The following is a 15,964-nucleotide window of genomic DNA, read 5'->3' on the forward strand; positions in this document are numbered from 1 at the left end:
GATTTCAGCCAGTCTGCCAAGTGATTTTACATATAACAAACTATACTGACTCCATAATACATTGTTTCCCAACTGGTCTAACCCCATGAAAAACGCTGGTTCTTTATTCTCAAGTCATAGTCTTAAGAATTCAGATCTCCCATTGTGAAGAAAATACACTGAAAATATTAAAGTGTAAAGGGGCCTATTCTATAGTTCTTCTGATTATTTGCTCCTTGAGAACAAATGATTTGAATAGCGGGTGCATGGCGATTTCTTTGCCCACACCCATGGAGATGATTGCTTTCACTGATAGATTAAAAAAACCCACAAAACGTGAAGAGCAGTGAGCCGCTGCGTCCGTGCACGCCACCATCTTGTAGCCAAGATCATTAGAGATAAGAAAAAACAGTCCACACAGGGAGTGAGTCACTCATCTACCATTGCGTTGAAGATGACGGTTTGTCACTAGCAGTTATTCCAGGTTCCAGTTGCATAGATAACCCTCTAATGTATGTACTACCAGGTGATATGCTAATCACCAGTATCCTGCTCTCATTGGCAGTTGCTTCAATTGTTTGCCTTAAAGTTTAAAAAGAAAAAATCTCCGGACCTGTCTATTTCACATCACCATTGGTTTTTTCACACGTAATAATTTCAGATTGCAAAATATCATTGACATTTTATGGCTCTGCATTGCTACATTACTGCTAGACACAGACAGAAATAAAGTAAAATGATAATAGGTCCCATTTAAAGTGCACTTGGAGCTGATTCAGGTTTCCCTGTTGCTTACAGTATAGGGAACCCAGCCTACTGTTTATTAACTGGGAGCCACTGAAATAATTGTGAACTGTTTGCAGTATTCATTTAAGGTTTTAGTCCAGTATTCTCACACAGATACTTAAAATTACTAGCAGCTGGCTGGCTGTTGGTTAGGTGCAGAGAAGACCAGGGGTAAGGTGTCTATCCATACAATCATCCAATCCAGCCTCTGGCACTTATTCAAATCAGTCAGTCAGCAGTCTTCATCTGTCTCAAGCAACACAAACACACACTTTGGAGGATGGAGTGAAAAAGACACACACACCCTAGCTGTAATGGGAGGAGCCAAACATATAAACAACATGGCACATGATCCATTATCATAAGACTGTGCATCTGCAAGCTGCTTTGCAACCCATCTCATGCTGATTTAAATCAGCTCTATTCTATGCTGTTACTGCTCTCCTCATCTCATTCAGTCAGAAAAGCATGGCAGTCGTGGAACAGACGTGTGCTGCTGAATTTTAGTCTTCATTTGGCTGTTGTGGTCTACCTGTTCTTTGTTATGCTATTACTCAGTGATTATTCAATGATTATTGACATGTCTCTTTAAGTGTCACATAACTGGCATTCAAGGCTGAAAATACAAAGGATGTTAAATATGCTTCTTTGTTTTTCAGGGGGGGGAAAATTGCACTATTGCTTTAGAGCAACTAAAAACCATCCATGGCATATCCTCCCCATTTTGGCCCTGGACACTGTCACAAGAGAGATTCTTTATTTCAAGAGTTTCACTTCCTGTATAAATAGAAGTTAAAAATCTCTGTGGTGCGTCTCTGTGTCCCTAAAGAACTTCATTAAATGACAGTAAAGACTCACAAAAACATCCGTGTGCCTGCACAGCAGGTGTTTTTCCACCTCCCACTCCTGCTCTCAAGGACACATCTACTTTTGTAACCCAGAAGATAAACACAGTCTATCATTACCAAAGAGCAAATATCAACATTGATCTTTCAGCACACAGACAAGCAAATATGGTTTGTTCTGTGAGCACCTACATGGAAGCATATAATGCCATCACACTTTCTAACGGCTTTCTGTCACTTGCATGGGTATTTGCTTTGTGTAATGGCTAAACCCTTTCTTTTATTCTCTAAGCTTGACCTCTGTACCGGAGTCTGGACATAAACCTAAATCCAGTGTTGTCTCTTTTAGTCCAAAAAATAAAACAGCATGGTTACAGGGAGAAGATAAGTTAGCAAATCATTGTGTAATCATTATTAGCTTAAATGTGAAGGCATGTGAAAAACTTTCAGATTAGTATTGCAATTGCAGTGATATGTACAGAAACCAACATGCAGATGTTCAGCATAGTAGTAGGTTAGTGCTGACCTCTGTCGTACTGTCTTTGCAGTGGATTTCCCTTACGTGAGTCTGTGGCACTCTAACATTTCATGTTTCCCTTATATAAGCACACCGTGCAACATCATATGGATATACAAAGACACAAAGTCCAGCTTTAGACCTTAAGTCAACCACATCGTGTTTAGATCTCTGCCTGGAGATGTCAGCCTCAGTGTCTCAATCCCTGTTGGATACCTTTATTAATGTTAAACAACATGAAACTGCCACACCTCAAAGGGCTGTTTTCTATTTTCCAAGCTGTCTGTCTCTCACTGGGGGCCTTAGCGAGCACAAAAGCTGTGAGGCCTATGTGGGTGGAATCCAACAAAGGATAAAACTCTGTTGTGCCCCTAGGCTACACGTGTAAACACAGCAGTGGCTGACAGCAGGCACAGTCCCATGTAATGTGTTGAGTGTAAGAGAAGCTCCCAAATGAAGAATTATTACATCGTTGCTCTACAGAGTGACTGAATCAAGAGCTTAACCCAGTACCAAGTATCAAGAGTAGTTGAAGAGTTGCATGCGTGCAGATGTGTGTCTGTAATTTTAAAGACTGGGTCAGAGAGGTGCCAAAAATCAATTTGTTGTGGTTTTTTAATGGTTGCTGCTCTTTATGTATCATTAAAGGTTAAGCTTAGAGCGAGCAGTCAAGAAAGGGAGTTGGTTTTATGCAGTTTGGACTATTTTTGAATGGCCCTTTTTTTCTTTTTTACACTGTTTTAAGTCACAACAAGAAGCTGAGAATAGATTTCCATAAATCTAAATTGGATCATTTGAATGGTTCTTCTGTAGTCAGATACAGAGAAAAGAAATAGTACATAAATCTGGAAAAAGTAAGATATATTTTGATATAGTGTCTACAAATAACTTGGATTCCTTTATTTGTGAACATGTGTCTCTGATCACCCAGACATTATTATCTTAATTCCTTGCAACCTTACATCAGAGCTTGTAAGCTTCTTAATAAAAGAAACACCCTGGAGTTTAACAAGGAAAGTGTTTTTTCCCCAGAGTACCTGAGTAGTTTGCTATGGTTTTGGTTTTGTTCTGTTTTTTCAATGAACTAAAATGATCTTGAAAGGTGTCTGCATTTCCACAGTGGTCTAATGCATTTTTATCTGTCTATTGTCCCACCTGTCTTTCCACCAGAGCTGTGTGTATGGTGAAAATCAGACTTCCATCCAGTGCACAACACCCTCTCTGGTCAAACTGGGCATGCAGCCGCCGGTCATCACCAGGGTGTCATTTGTCCTGGACGGCTATTCAACTAAGCAGTTGGATATGATCTATGTGGAGGACCCGCTATTCCAGGACCCTAAGCTCACTTCTAAGGACAACAAGAGCATAGTGGAGCTCAAAGTGAGGAGATTTGCACAATAAACCAACTTTTAACATTATGAACTTTCAATGCAGTGTTCAGTGAAAAATGACCCGGCTACAGTCCATAGCTAAGAAAATCTCTTCCTATGTGCTGCAACAAATTTCAGTTTCAAGTTCAAGAAATGCTTTGCTCGCTTGACAAGAGCAAGACAAAGGTGCAGAAGAAAAATAGAACAAAAACAGAACAAATCATTAGTGTTTGTATTCTATTCTGTATTGTTAAGTTCACAAGTTAGATTGACAAGTTTGAGACAGGTGGAAGTTCACACCCCATAGTTCCTGCGCTTTACCTTCCAGTGCTCACACGCATTCACACGTAAAGCCCCCCATGGTCCAGGTCAAGTGGGGAAGGAAACAATACTGAAAGAAAAACAGGATGCAGAGTCAGTTTCCCATCATTTCCATCCTCCACACCAACATCCCCATCCCTCCTCCACTGTTATACCTCTCTGTGCATGCTCTCTATTGACTTGCATTGTTGTTGCTGCTGAGGGCAAAGCTTTTGACATATTAATGCTGCTTTTTGAACACCACAGTCCCCCGAGTCTGTTGTAGGAACACAATGAAATACATATTTCTCCCCTTGTCCCTTTTTTTATGTTGTTGATGGATTATGGCAGCTGTGCTGAACTTCTTGCATGGGACCCTGGCTGCTTTCTTTTTTTCTTTTCTTCTTCTTCTTTCACTTTTTTCCCAGACATGACCTTGCCCCTGATGCTAAATCCACCAACACCCCAACATATATCCCCCGTTCAGCCCAGACAAACCTCCCATTTTTACCCACGGGGAGGTGGTACCAGTCATTGCACTGAAACAGACCGCATTTAACGCCATCTGATAACCCTACTTCACAGTGGCCTCAATGAAAGAGGCAGATGCTGGGCTCATTTAGCACCATCTGATAACTGTAGCCTCAAATGGCTGCAAATAACAGCCAAATAAAGGAATATTTACCTTTGACTGACAGCACTAGTGTGAAGCATGTGAAGGAACCGGGCTGTTGGCTTTGGCTCGTGGCCAGGCTCTTATCACTATCCTGATCACTTCTAATTTTCATTGCGACAGTTTATTTAGAGGGAATGGTACTGTGCTGTTGTTTTTAACAACTTTAACCCCTCTTTGCAGTGTCTATAATATAGTCACGCTATGGGGAGGAGACACAGCATTAGAAGTGTTTTGGATAAACATGTATTGTCTTTGTGAGCAACGTAATTGCAAGCGTGTGTGTGTGTGTGTGTGTGTGTGTGTGTGTGTGTGTGTGTGTGTGTGTGTGTGTGTGTGTGTGTGTGTGTGTGTGTGTTTGCATAAGAGGGAAAGTGTGTGAGTGCAGGAACAGGTGTGAGCTACCACTCTGTATCAAATTGGAAAATCCCAAGCTGTCACGCAAGGAATGTGATCATTCTCTTTATTGCCTTCTGTTGCACTCAAACAAGTGTGTTTATGTCTGTGTGTGAGCCAGAGGGAGAGGGGAAGAGAGATGTGAAATCACAAGAACGAGCAGAGAAGACGCAGGAACAACAGAATCCTAGAGTAGGAAATGAGTGGAGCCAGAAGAGCCAATTAAGCGCTAATATTTTCTCACAGCTTTCCGTCAAAGAGCACATGCTCACTAACTCAGTTAAACGCACTCACACTCACGTGGTGAGCAGCTGCGTGTGCCTCCAGTCACATCTCAGTGGGGTGTTTGTTGTCATCCCACTAGGGTTCACGCAGCTAGAACCCTAGACAGTTGCTCTGTCTTAATCTCATCAGCTCCAATAAGATGTCCAGTTTGTGTTCACTGGTTTAAATCACTATGAGTCATCATTAACTTTGTGAAGAAGAAGGATGCACCTCATTTGCTTTGGCATGCTTTCCTCTGGTTTCGGTGCCTTCTGCTTACAAATTCCAGTATGCCCTCAAAAAAAGCCATGAATTTGCCTCTGAAATTTGGCTCCAGGCAAGAGAATTAGTTCTGCAACTGCACAAGAGAACTGTAAAATTAAGTTACTAGAACTGATTAATGCTAATTAAATATGTAAACCTTTATCTTAGTATTAAAGTATGGTGCAATGTTGTTGAGTCCTACTTCAATCTTCAAGTTGACCAACCTTTGGAAAATTTTGATCTTAAATGTCATTTCTTTTTCCTATTCTCGCTCCCTCCTTAATCCTTCTTTTCTCTCTTTCCAACCCTGTTCTCCCTACTGCAGGGCGATCGGATGGACAGGGAAGCAATGAAGTGTCAGGTCCTCACCGTTTCCAACCACAGCTGTGAGAGTCTGACTCTAGTCGGAAACACTCTGCAGTGCATCGTACCCACTGAGCTACAGGTTGCCACAGCCAAGGAGCTGCAGGTGGAGGTGAGAAAAATGTGCACTACACAGGCACTAAGAGACTGATGTTGTTATGGCTTCACAAATATGGAATCAAGTTTTAGTTTGAATAAAAACAATAAAAATGATATTTATATTCTGTTTATTACCAGCCCTATGTGCCAGATTTTCGTTTTTTCGATGGTCAAAAAACAAAAAATAAACACTTACACATTAGTCCCTAAAACCTACAAAACATGCATGCGAGACATGCAGTTTGTGGGGATAGGTTAATTGATTAATCCAAATTGCCCATAGGTGTGAATGCGTGAGTGAATGTGAGCATGAATGGTTGTGTGTTAGCCCTGCGACAGACTGGCGATCTGTCCAGGGTGTACCTCGCCTCTCACCCTATGACAGCTGGGATAGGCTCGAGGATGGATGGATGGATGAACCTACAAAAATCCTAGAATTAAAAATTTAGACACAAGTGCAGAAAAGTAGAGAAACCACACCATGTATAAGTACACTGGCAGCACATCTCTATACCTCCACTCAAAGTGTCCAACAGTCAGTTAACACCTCAGTTAATAAAACCCTTTTTTCACTGAGTTCAACACAAACATGCATCCACACACCAGACTTACACATAACCCCCCCTTGCTAGTAATAGCAAGCTAAATGTTTCAGTCTGTATTCATTTCCTTAAAGACAATGCACGGTGCCGTGACCTGTCTCACTCATCCAGTGAAATATTGGCCAGAGATAAAGAAGTATGTTGGTTGTAACAAACCAGCTACTTACTGGTCATAACTAGGGATGGGCGGTGCCATGATGGCACCGGTTCTGACATAAACGGTAGTAACCAGACCGAAAAGCAGCGCACATTTCGGTGCTTTATTTCGGTGCTTTTTTTTCCTGAGCTGTGATACACTTTAGATTCTAGCCAATCATTTTACGTTTCCGAGGATAGTAGGCGGGGCCAGGTACGTACGTTCTGTTAGAGCAGAGCTACAGATTAAAAATGTCCAAGGCGAAGCGGTCAAAAGTCTGGCTGTACTTCATAGCAAAATATGCAAACTCAGCAGCCTGCAACAAGTGCTTTAAGCTGATACTGTGATACTGTCAAAGGAGGTAACACCTCAAATCCGATGAAACACCTGGCGATGCATAGCGTTTTTTTTAAAAGCCGAGAAATGCGCCGTATTTGATAGCTTGCTGCGAGACCTCACACCGAGCACATCTACTGCGGGTGGGTTGCCTGTTATGCAACATCCCCCAAAAACACGAAGAGGAGAGTCCTGGCCCCTAGCCCTGCCAGTGTAGCAGAAATGATGACGGATGATGGTGGCAGCAGCAGCCGTTCTTCTCTGCGTGAGTAGCTAATTTACGTTGAGTAGGCTAACCACGTTATTACATTAATGCATGTAAGGTGAACTAGCAAACACCATCATAGCTACATGCGGCTGTCCTCTTGTTTGATGGCAGATACTCCCTTCACCCTGGCTAAAAAGGCAAAAATGACCAAAGAAAAAGTGGAAAACAGTTAAACATGAGAGGTTTTTGGACAAAGTTTGTGTTTTTTTCCATTGTTTAAGCACTGCTTCCAGCCAAGAGTGATACCATATATGCCCCATAGCTGCAGAAAAGGCTAACATTGTTATCTTTTTACAAAAAACAGCTGAACATGAGAGGTTTTTGGACCAATTTTGTGTTCTCCATTCTTTGAGCACCGTTTGAGCACCGTTTGAGCACCGGCACCGTTTCAAAAGTACCGATTTGGCACCGGTATCAGATAAAACCTAAACGATCCCCATCCCTAGTCATAACCCTGATTCTACCTGCACAAATGCCCGAGGATGATGAAACAATTCTAAAAGCTATTCTGAGGTGAATAGATTTGATACAACAAAAGCCCATAAAACCACTTGTGGTGCATTTTTATGAAAGCTCCCCTCTGTTTGTATTATTGGGCTCACAGGAGGAATTTCAGCAATAAAAGGTATCATATCATATAACAGCACCTGCTTCTGAAGGAAACGAGGGTGACTCGCCACAGAGCAGTAATATATTCTGATGAAAGATGGAGAGATTATGTGCAGCTTTTTTTTTGTTTCCATTAGTATTTTATTTACATTTCATTACATTTTGTTTTAATACCAATTAACTCAGGTTTAAGTTGTTTTTATATCATTTATTATCATTATTATTATTTATTAGTAGTAGCAGTAATAACAGAAATTATAAAATGAAAATTAGCATCGCTGTAGAAGCCATCAGTTGGCTTTAACCACACCATTTTGCCATTAGTCCATTGTCTGCTGGGAGGACTCATGGGAAACGCTACATTCCTTCAGTGTTCCAGATCATTTACAGGAAACTTCAATAAGTCTGCTCTAATGCAGTCCCTAATAAAAAACAGCTCAGTGTTGAGTGAACAGCCTCAAACACCAGCTGTCTTGTCACTTGAATATACATCAGCACTGAGGTCACTTCTGCTCCTACTATACACTCCAGTGTGCTCACTGAGTTTTGGTCATATTAAAAATGTTGCATTTTTAAATATCAGATTCTTAATTGATACATTTTTGAGGCTCCTTTGGCATGTTCTTGGGTAAGTCTGCAGGCTTTGCACAACTGTGTTTGGACTTGAACTCTATCAGTCTGTCACATCATGTCTTTCAACAAATGTTCTGTGGCATAAGTCTGGATAAGGTACTCCAGTGTTGTCATGGCCACAGTTTCAAGTCGTATGATCTCTCTTTATTTGGCCGCATTCATCCTTCCCTCACGTCTGACCTGTCTCCCTGCTTGTGCTGTTGAGAATCAACCTATAGCATGATGCTACTATCCCCATGCTTCATTACAGTGGTGGTATTGGCTGGATGATGAACAGTCCTATTAGAGTTTTATGCAACTGCCTGATGACTGTTGTCCTTCAATTTCAACTGCAATTTCTCATGTAGTTCTTTGGACTTCAAGGTTTGGTTTTTATCCTGACATGCAGGATTGTTAAAGAAAACAGTATACACCTGACCACAATCTGTCCAGAATTATTTTGCAGATATTTAGTTTCTATTTTTAGCTGGAAAATGAACCTGCAACACTGCAAAGTGTCGTAAAAGTGATGTTGTTCGATATAAAAGTAACATATATCACACCATGATCATATGGCACATTAAGGTTCTTACTCGACAGATTTTAGAAAGTACAACTCAATTATTTGTTTCTCCAGAATTTGAGTGTTTTTCGTTGTAGCCAACAGCCCTTCAATCATCATAGTAGATTTAGAAATGCCCGCTCTTGTGATGCAAACTAATATAATTTGCTGAGCTATAGACCTCTTCATGTCATCCTTAGAGATAACATCCACTCGCCTCCAGACCGAAAGCTATCTAGCTCATCACTGTTGACTTGTGAACTGGACTTCAGAGGAAAGCTTTTATCTCAGGGGAGGGTCAGCCAATATCCTTTAGCGCCACAAGCCTTCAGACAGCAACACACGCACACATACACACACACTTACACATATTCGCATTCATATATCCCCTACCTTCAGACATGTCCAGACAGTCTCATTTACACACACAGACAGACAGGCACGCACACTCACAAACACACACACACATCATCCCATCTGCAGCAGCAAGCAGCAGTGGAAACCTCATTTCCACAGAACCTAATAATGGCAGAAGCAATATCACTGATGTAATCTGGCTGCAGACTGTGGCAACAGACTGTGTGTGTGTGTGTGTGTGTGTGTGTGTGTGTGTGTGTGTGTGTGTGTGTGTGTGTGTGTGTGTGTGTGTGTGTGTATGACTGAGTGCCAGCTTCACGTTTTTAAAAGCTTTTGTGGCATGCATGGCCATATATGCATGCATGACATTGCATATGTATCATGTCTGCTATGATAGTCATTATTATTCAAGCTTCTTCCTACAGACACCATAGTGCAGTCTATAAGTATTAGAAAAATGACCCTATGCAGCTGTAGGAAAGTTAATTTGTAATAAGCTTAAGATGAGGGATCATGTTTAACATTTAGAAGCAGATTCTTCAGTGGTTTCCAGTCCACACACACCAGCAGTGTTGGGCTGCAGAGGTCATGAGTTTTTTCATCTTTTGTTAGGTTGTTACTCTGAAGAAGTGTATCACTTACAGCTCAAGTAATCACAGCACTCCCAGGTCATTTAACGTTTCTTTTATACTAAGAAATACAGTAAAAGCATCCTTCGAAGACCTAAATGGTCCCACTTTGTCGTAGAAACACAGAACAATGAGGTGCTACCTCAAGCAATTGCTAGAACTGTGAAAACGTGTACAGGAAATCAGTCAACCCAGTGGTACTTAATTATCGTTTAAAATGCTCGTCAACCTCATGGTCAGGTGTGTTAATAAACCCCAAAAGAGTAAAGAGCAGAGCCAACACAAGAGAAAACACATGCCTGCTTCTTATGATGACATAAATGCAAAACTATTTGTCAATAGAGCAAGGGCTGCAAGGCTATTTCAGGAAGATAACTTGAGACATGGTGAGAAAGGCTGTATTCATACAAAAACTATGCATAATGAGCCCTGTCTCCAATTTGAAATGTCAGGAACTCGATTACACTTACAGTGGTAACACTGCTGCTCACCAACACTGCTACATCGTTCTTCCAGCATGTAACTGTTTGAGAAAAAATGTCTACTTTAATTGTCATACTGAAAGTAATATTTATTAGAAAGTTTTAAATTAATTAAGTGTAAACTGTTTAAAGTAAACAAAGTGCACAAAGTGGGGCCTCTAGTGAGTGACAGTTTGATCATATTGTTTATCCCATGAACCATTTTCAGTGGCGTCAGGCAGACTCCATCAGACATCTTGGCAAGGTGACGCTGGCACAAGAGCAGGACTACACGGGCCTCGTTGTGGGCTGCGTGTGCGTCAGCTTGCTGTTGCTGCTGCTGGGATCGCTGCTGATGTGGAAGAAGAACAAACACATTGATGGTAAGACCAAAGAGGGTCACAGAGCCCACGACACTCTGGGTTTTGAGGCTTAGAGCCATTTGATATCACCATAACACCATTATTTTTAATGTTATCTGCTCCAAAATGTTATTTTAATTATGACATGTACTCACATATCCAGACAGTTTATTAAATGACCAGAATGCCATTTTCCTTGAAAATGTTTGATTAGATTGCAGCAGCTCACCAATGATTTAAGAAAAGTGTTAATAATTTGCATATATAATACATAATTGCAAATGAACTTCAGTGTGTTTCTTCTAACCTGTGTGCATGTGTGTCTGCTGGGTTTCATTTTGCCTGGTCGGTTTGACGTTTAAAAGTTTGTCTGAGGGGCGCACTGGTGGAAATGCTTCGCCTTTCTCAGTAATTCGTCTCTACCTCCCTCCTGTCCACCCACCCCCACACACCCATCTTTACTCTCCTTCTGTCCTTCCTCGTCCTTCCATTCCACTGAATTTTCCATTACATTTTCTACATCCCGTTGCCCTTTGTCTCTAGATCTGTCTGAGGTGTGGTATGATGGCCGGGGTCACATCCAGCATCTGGACAGGCTGGCTAACGCGAGGAGTGTCAGCCCCACTAACGAAATGGTCTCCCACGAGTCAGTCGACTATAGAACAACCCTGCTGGAGGGTACGTCAACCAGATAAGCCCCTCCCCACCTGTCAACCTCTTCTCCTACTCCACCTTTCTCCCTCCTATCTACTCTGCTTCCCTCACCGTGGGGCTAAACGCTAATGCTAGCCATGCATGCCTTACTGTACATGCTGTGAATTAACAACCCTTGCCTTGATGAATTAAGCACTTTTGTCCATTTCAAGGAAGCATTTTATTGCTCCGCAGAAACGCTTTCTTTGTAGCACTAGAAACAGACAGGTAATTAACCATTTGTGTCAAATCTCCCGAAATAAAAAGACTAAAGAGCTCTAAAGAGCTATGTCATCTCTCTGTTGGTTTGTGATTGATTCTTTGATAATGCATTTGATTTGATTAGTTATTATCTATAAAAATCAAATAATTTAAAAGTATTATCATGATACAGATTACCATTCCAAACACATTAATTTTAAGCAATTATCATTTTCTTAATCTGTCACCATGGCCTGTTTCTAACACACAGCCAACACAATTGGTGGATGATTGTAGAGTTGTTGACCATCAGGCAAAACTGTGGTTCTAAAACTGTGTTTTTTGTTCTCTCAGTTTGCATCCTCAGGCTGTGAGAGGCTTGTATCATGATATTTAGTGTCATGGTCAAAGTTATTTTCCAGCTGCTAAAATGTGACTTGAAAGGCTTAAAATCTAAGAAGATAGACTTACTAATGAACTAAAGCTTGCCCGCAGGGACAGGTTGTAGGAGGAGGTTTGGTTGTAGGATCAGTAGCTGAGCTTAACAGCTGTGTCCACTCCGTTTGGCTGTTTTTTGTTCTGGCTTTTAAATAAAATGTGGGTAGTTTGGAATTCATTTTCCTTCTACTATAATCATTGAAGAAAACCTTTGTTTTTCCTCCTCTGTCGACCTCAATTACAGTGTTAAGTTTCTTTCTGCCTTCATAGCCATCCTTCTCTGATCATATATTGCAATTTGACATCTCGAGGCACTGCTGATACAGTCACTGACCTCTGACCCTACCATGTCCCTTGCTTCTCCAGATCAGGGCACCGACAGGCCCGAGACATGCCGAGCAGCTCCTCCTATTTATGGGGGCAATGGGGAACTGCTGTCTCCCAGACTGGGTGCCTTAGGAGGTGGGATAGGGATGGGTCTGGGGATGGGAATGGGGATGGATGGCGATTTGGTATCACCCCTGCTAATGGCGCCGGTCCACATCGACCCATCCTGCCTCCACCCAGACCTACTGACTGAAGTGCAGCACGTGGTGATCGCCAGGGAGCGGCTGCTTCTCCATCTCAACCAGGTCATCGGCAGAGGTGAGAAGCAAACATTTCATTGTGTAGAAACTGTTGTGTATGAAGATCTAGTGCAAACTGCTGTGTCAAATCTTTTAATGAACACATAAAGGATGTGTTCCTTTCCTTGCATTGATGCAAGGAAATGAAAAATAATGATAGATTGATTCATTTCAGCTGTTTTCCGCAGCTGGAAATGAGCATCCATTATCATTGTGACCATTCAAAAATGCAGTGATAATTAAGTACTCACCAAAAGCACTAACCTGAAATCAAAATGAACTGTTGTTAGTGTTGTACAGCATGCCTAAATTGTGCACTCTGATGAAATAGTGCACACTATATATAATATACACAATACAAGGGTGATTAAATTGACCTCAAAACAGCGCCAGTGTTTATAATCTCGCAGTCTTGGTCCAGTGTCAGTTTGCATTTATAGAGAAAATAAAAAAGTATCTGGACTCGAGGCATAAAAATCAATCCATTTGCTATGCCTTTGTGGTCGGTCACAAATTAACACCCAGATATATACAAGATGAACACAGCCAAAGTAACACAATCTAAATTTGTATTATGTGGTTCTTTTAACAGGAAGTTTGTGGAGATTGACTTGTTTTTGTCAGTCGTAACAAGAACTGAACAGTTTTGGATTTACATTTTGTTATGTTACATCCATTATGCTACGCTATGTTACGTTATGCTACATTACATTACGCCACGGTACGTTACAATAGGCTATGTTCCATTTAGCTAAGTTCCATTATGTTATATATATACTCAGCTCTACATTACGTTTCATTACTTTACTTTACTTTTAGGTCCAGACACAGAAGCCTTTTGCTGTGAGAGTGCTAACCACTGCACCATTACACCACTCTCCAATTAGCTCTGTTATAAAACATTCACTCTATTGCATCTATGTATACTTTTTTAGTAAGGTTCAAGGTTGTCTTCTATTGAGATGTGTTTATTTACCTTTATGTTCCATCAGCGTATAGACATCACAGTCCATTTAGCATTCACCAATCTCAACATTTCTATACACATGTGTAACTTAAACCTGTTTTTCTGAAATAGAGAAATAATACTGTAAAAAAATTATGAGCAATTTTCAAGATTGTGGTTGTTGTAACGCAAGAATATATTTAGGATTTATGTTAAGCTATACAAAAGTTAAAGTTACCCACAAAGGTTTTAATTGCCTGCATTATCAAACCGCAACCCTGACATGCAGACACAAAATCACTTCACATGGTGACATTTAAGTAGGCGGCTCACAGTCGCAGATCAAATTCAGTTTCAAGAGGAGAAAAAGACCCAAACCCCTCCGTGTCACCCACAACAGCCCTCTGCCCCCTTGGCTGAATTATCCCCTGAAGTCTGGATTTGGTGGCTGGAGTTTTTCAAAGTGGCGTAGGATGATTTGTTCACAGCTAGTATTCCCAGGATCCATTGTTGAGAGTTGAAATCCAACACCAGCCATCTGCAAGGACGTGATAGAAGCACGCCGCGCTTATTTAATTCCTGCACCCCTCCCCGTCTGGGGCAGGCCTTCATGTCTTAAAGCAGAGTTATAATTCAATAAAATGTATAATAACTCAAGCGGGTTTGGCACTGGTTATGAGCTTATACGGGGTACTAATGAATACTGAGTTACTTGGAGGTCTAAGGTTTAGTGTGATGGTGAATTTGCTGTTTCGAGTGTGAAACACACGAGAGAGGCTATTTCTTCTTTTTTTTTTCTCCATGGATCAATCAAATCACCTCGATGCTGTTGCACCAAAATTTCATTTTTGTATGTATGCAGAGGACAGACATGTTTGTTATTCCTGGTACTGCTGTGAGGCCGATTAAAAGGGTGCACATGGCTAAAATCATTCTTTCGAGACAAAGGCTTATTTAAACCATGATATTCATTGATCGATGAATGCTAAGTGGCTAATTTAGTTGGGGTGGGGGGTGTCCATTTATGGGTAAGATTTAGAAACTGCGGTTTACCGACTGAATCTATGAGTACATCAAGCCATGAAGCAGAATATCTGACCTAAATTACATTCACAGACACGCGCGCAAGCAATTGGAATCTGCTTGTCTCAGTTTGCTTTGATGGACCGCCAAATTTCACCTTCATGCTTTTGTTATGTTTCTGAGTCACGGTGAAAAGTAGGATCGTCAAATTTTATGTCAGCTTGGGCCTCAAGGGTTCCAGTAACCCATTATAGAAGCATGACCTTAACAAACTCTTAACTGTTTTCTAGCCAAGTTTGTGATTAAATCATTGTTTTATGGCACAGTGGTAACAGATCTATTACCACTAATGGTGTGGCCTCCATCACAGCTGGATCCTATTGTCATTGGACCTGAAAGTGTTGCATCCCATTTATCACTGTCATTTGTGTGGGGTAAAGAAGTGCTATTTGTTAGTCCTTTACAGGTTTAAACACGAGGTTTTCATTTCCCCGATGATGACTGACTAATGCTGTACGTCGTGTTGTAACCTGCAGGCCATTTCGGCTGTGTTTTTCACGGAACGCTGCTTGAGCCAGACGGGCAGAAGCTACACTGTGCCGTCAAGTCCCTGAACCGTAAGTACAGGTTTTTTTTCATCAATGTGTTAGCTTTGGTTTTATGGTGTTTTTTGGCGGGTGGAGGGTCTTTCAGTTTTTTTATTTCTTTCTATAGTGTTTTCTTTCCAACAGTGATAAGTGAAATATTTAATTGCACATTTTTTAAATTATTAAACCAATGGTACTGTTTCTCACCTCACCGTTACTATGTTCTTTATCAGCTATCCTTAAGCTTGAATAAGGTGCCTGCATTTCAATGAACTTGTATACAAATACACACATATACACCAAAACCACTTCATTGGGAATACCTCTGCTGCTCATTAATGCAAATGTGTAATCAGCAACTACACAACCTTTTCAGTGAATGAACCAAAAAAGAAACAATGGGGCGGTGGGGAAAATGTCATTTTGTTGTCAGAAGTCAGAAAAGAATGGCCAGATTGCTTCAAGCTGAGGCAACAGTAACTCAAATAACCACTCGTTACAACCAAGAAGAACACCTCTGAATGCACAACGTTAAATTTTGAAGCAGATGGACTCCAGATCAATCTTCTGCATCACCTAATTAATACACTCTCTGACAATGTGACACAGAGTTTGGATAGAGTAGTTTAACCTGCTCCCAACCAGCTTATGGGTTCACTC

At 41.1% G+C, this 15,964-nt stretch overlaps 1 protein-coding gene across 1 annotated transcript in view; it reads left to right on the plus strand.

Moving 5' to 3' along the window:
• met (MET proto-oncogene, receptor tyrosine kinase) overlaps positions 1 to 15,964 on the plus strand; it is a 70,136-nt gene that overhangs the window by 43,569 nt on the left and 10,603 nt on the right. Inside the window, exons 11-16 of the mRNA XM_026174709.1 lie at positions 3,298 to 3,507; positions 5,720 to 5,869; positions 10,658 to 10,811; positions 11,334 to 11,468; positions 12,489 to 12,767; positions 15,254 to 15,334. Of these exons, the coding sequence (XP_026030494.1) occupies positions 3,298 to 3,507; positions 5,720 to 5,869; positions 10,658 to 10,811; positions 11,334 to 11,468; positions 12,489 to 12,767; positions 15,254 to 15,334 (1,009 nt within the window). The remainder of the gene's footprint in view (positions 1 to 3,297; positions 3,508 to 5,719; positions 5,870 to 10,657; positions 10,812 to 11,333; positions 11,469 to 12,488; positions 12,768 to 15,253; positions 15,335 to 15,964) is intronic.

Source organism: Astatotilapia calliptera, chromosome 7 (assembly GCF_900246225.1).
Source record: "Astatotilapia calliptera chromosome 7, fAstCal1.2, whole genome shotgun sequence".
Taxonomy (NCBI): Eukaryota; Metazoa; Chordata; class Actinopteri; order Cichliformes; family Cichlidae; genus Astatotilapia; species Astatotilapia calliptera.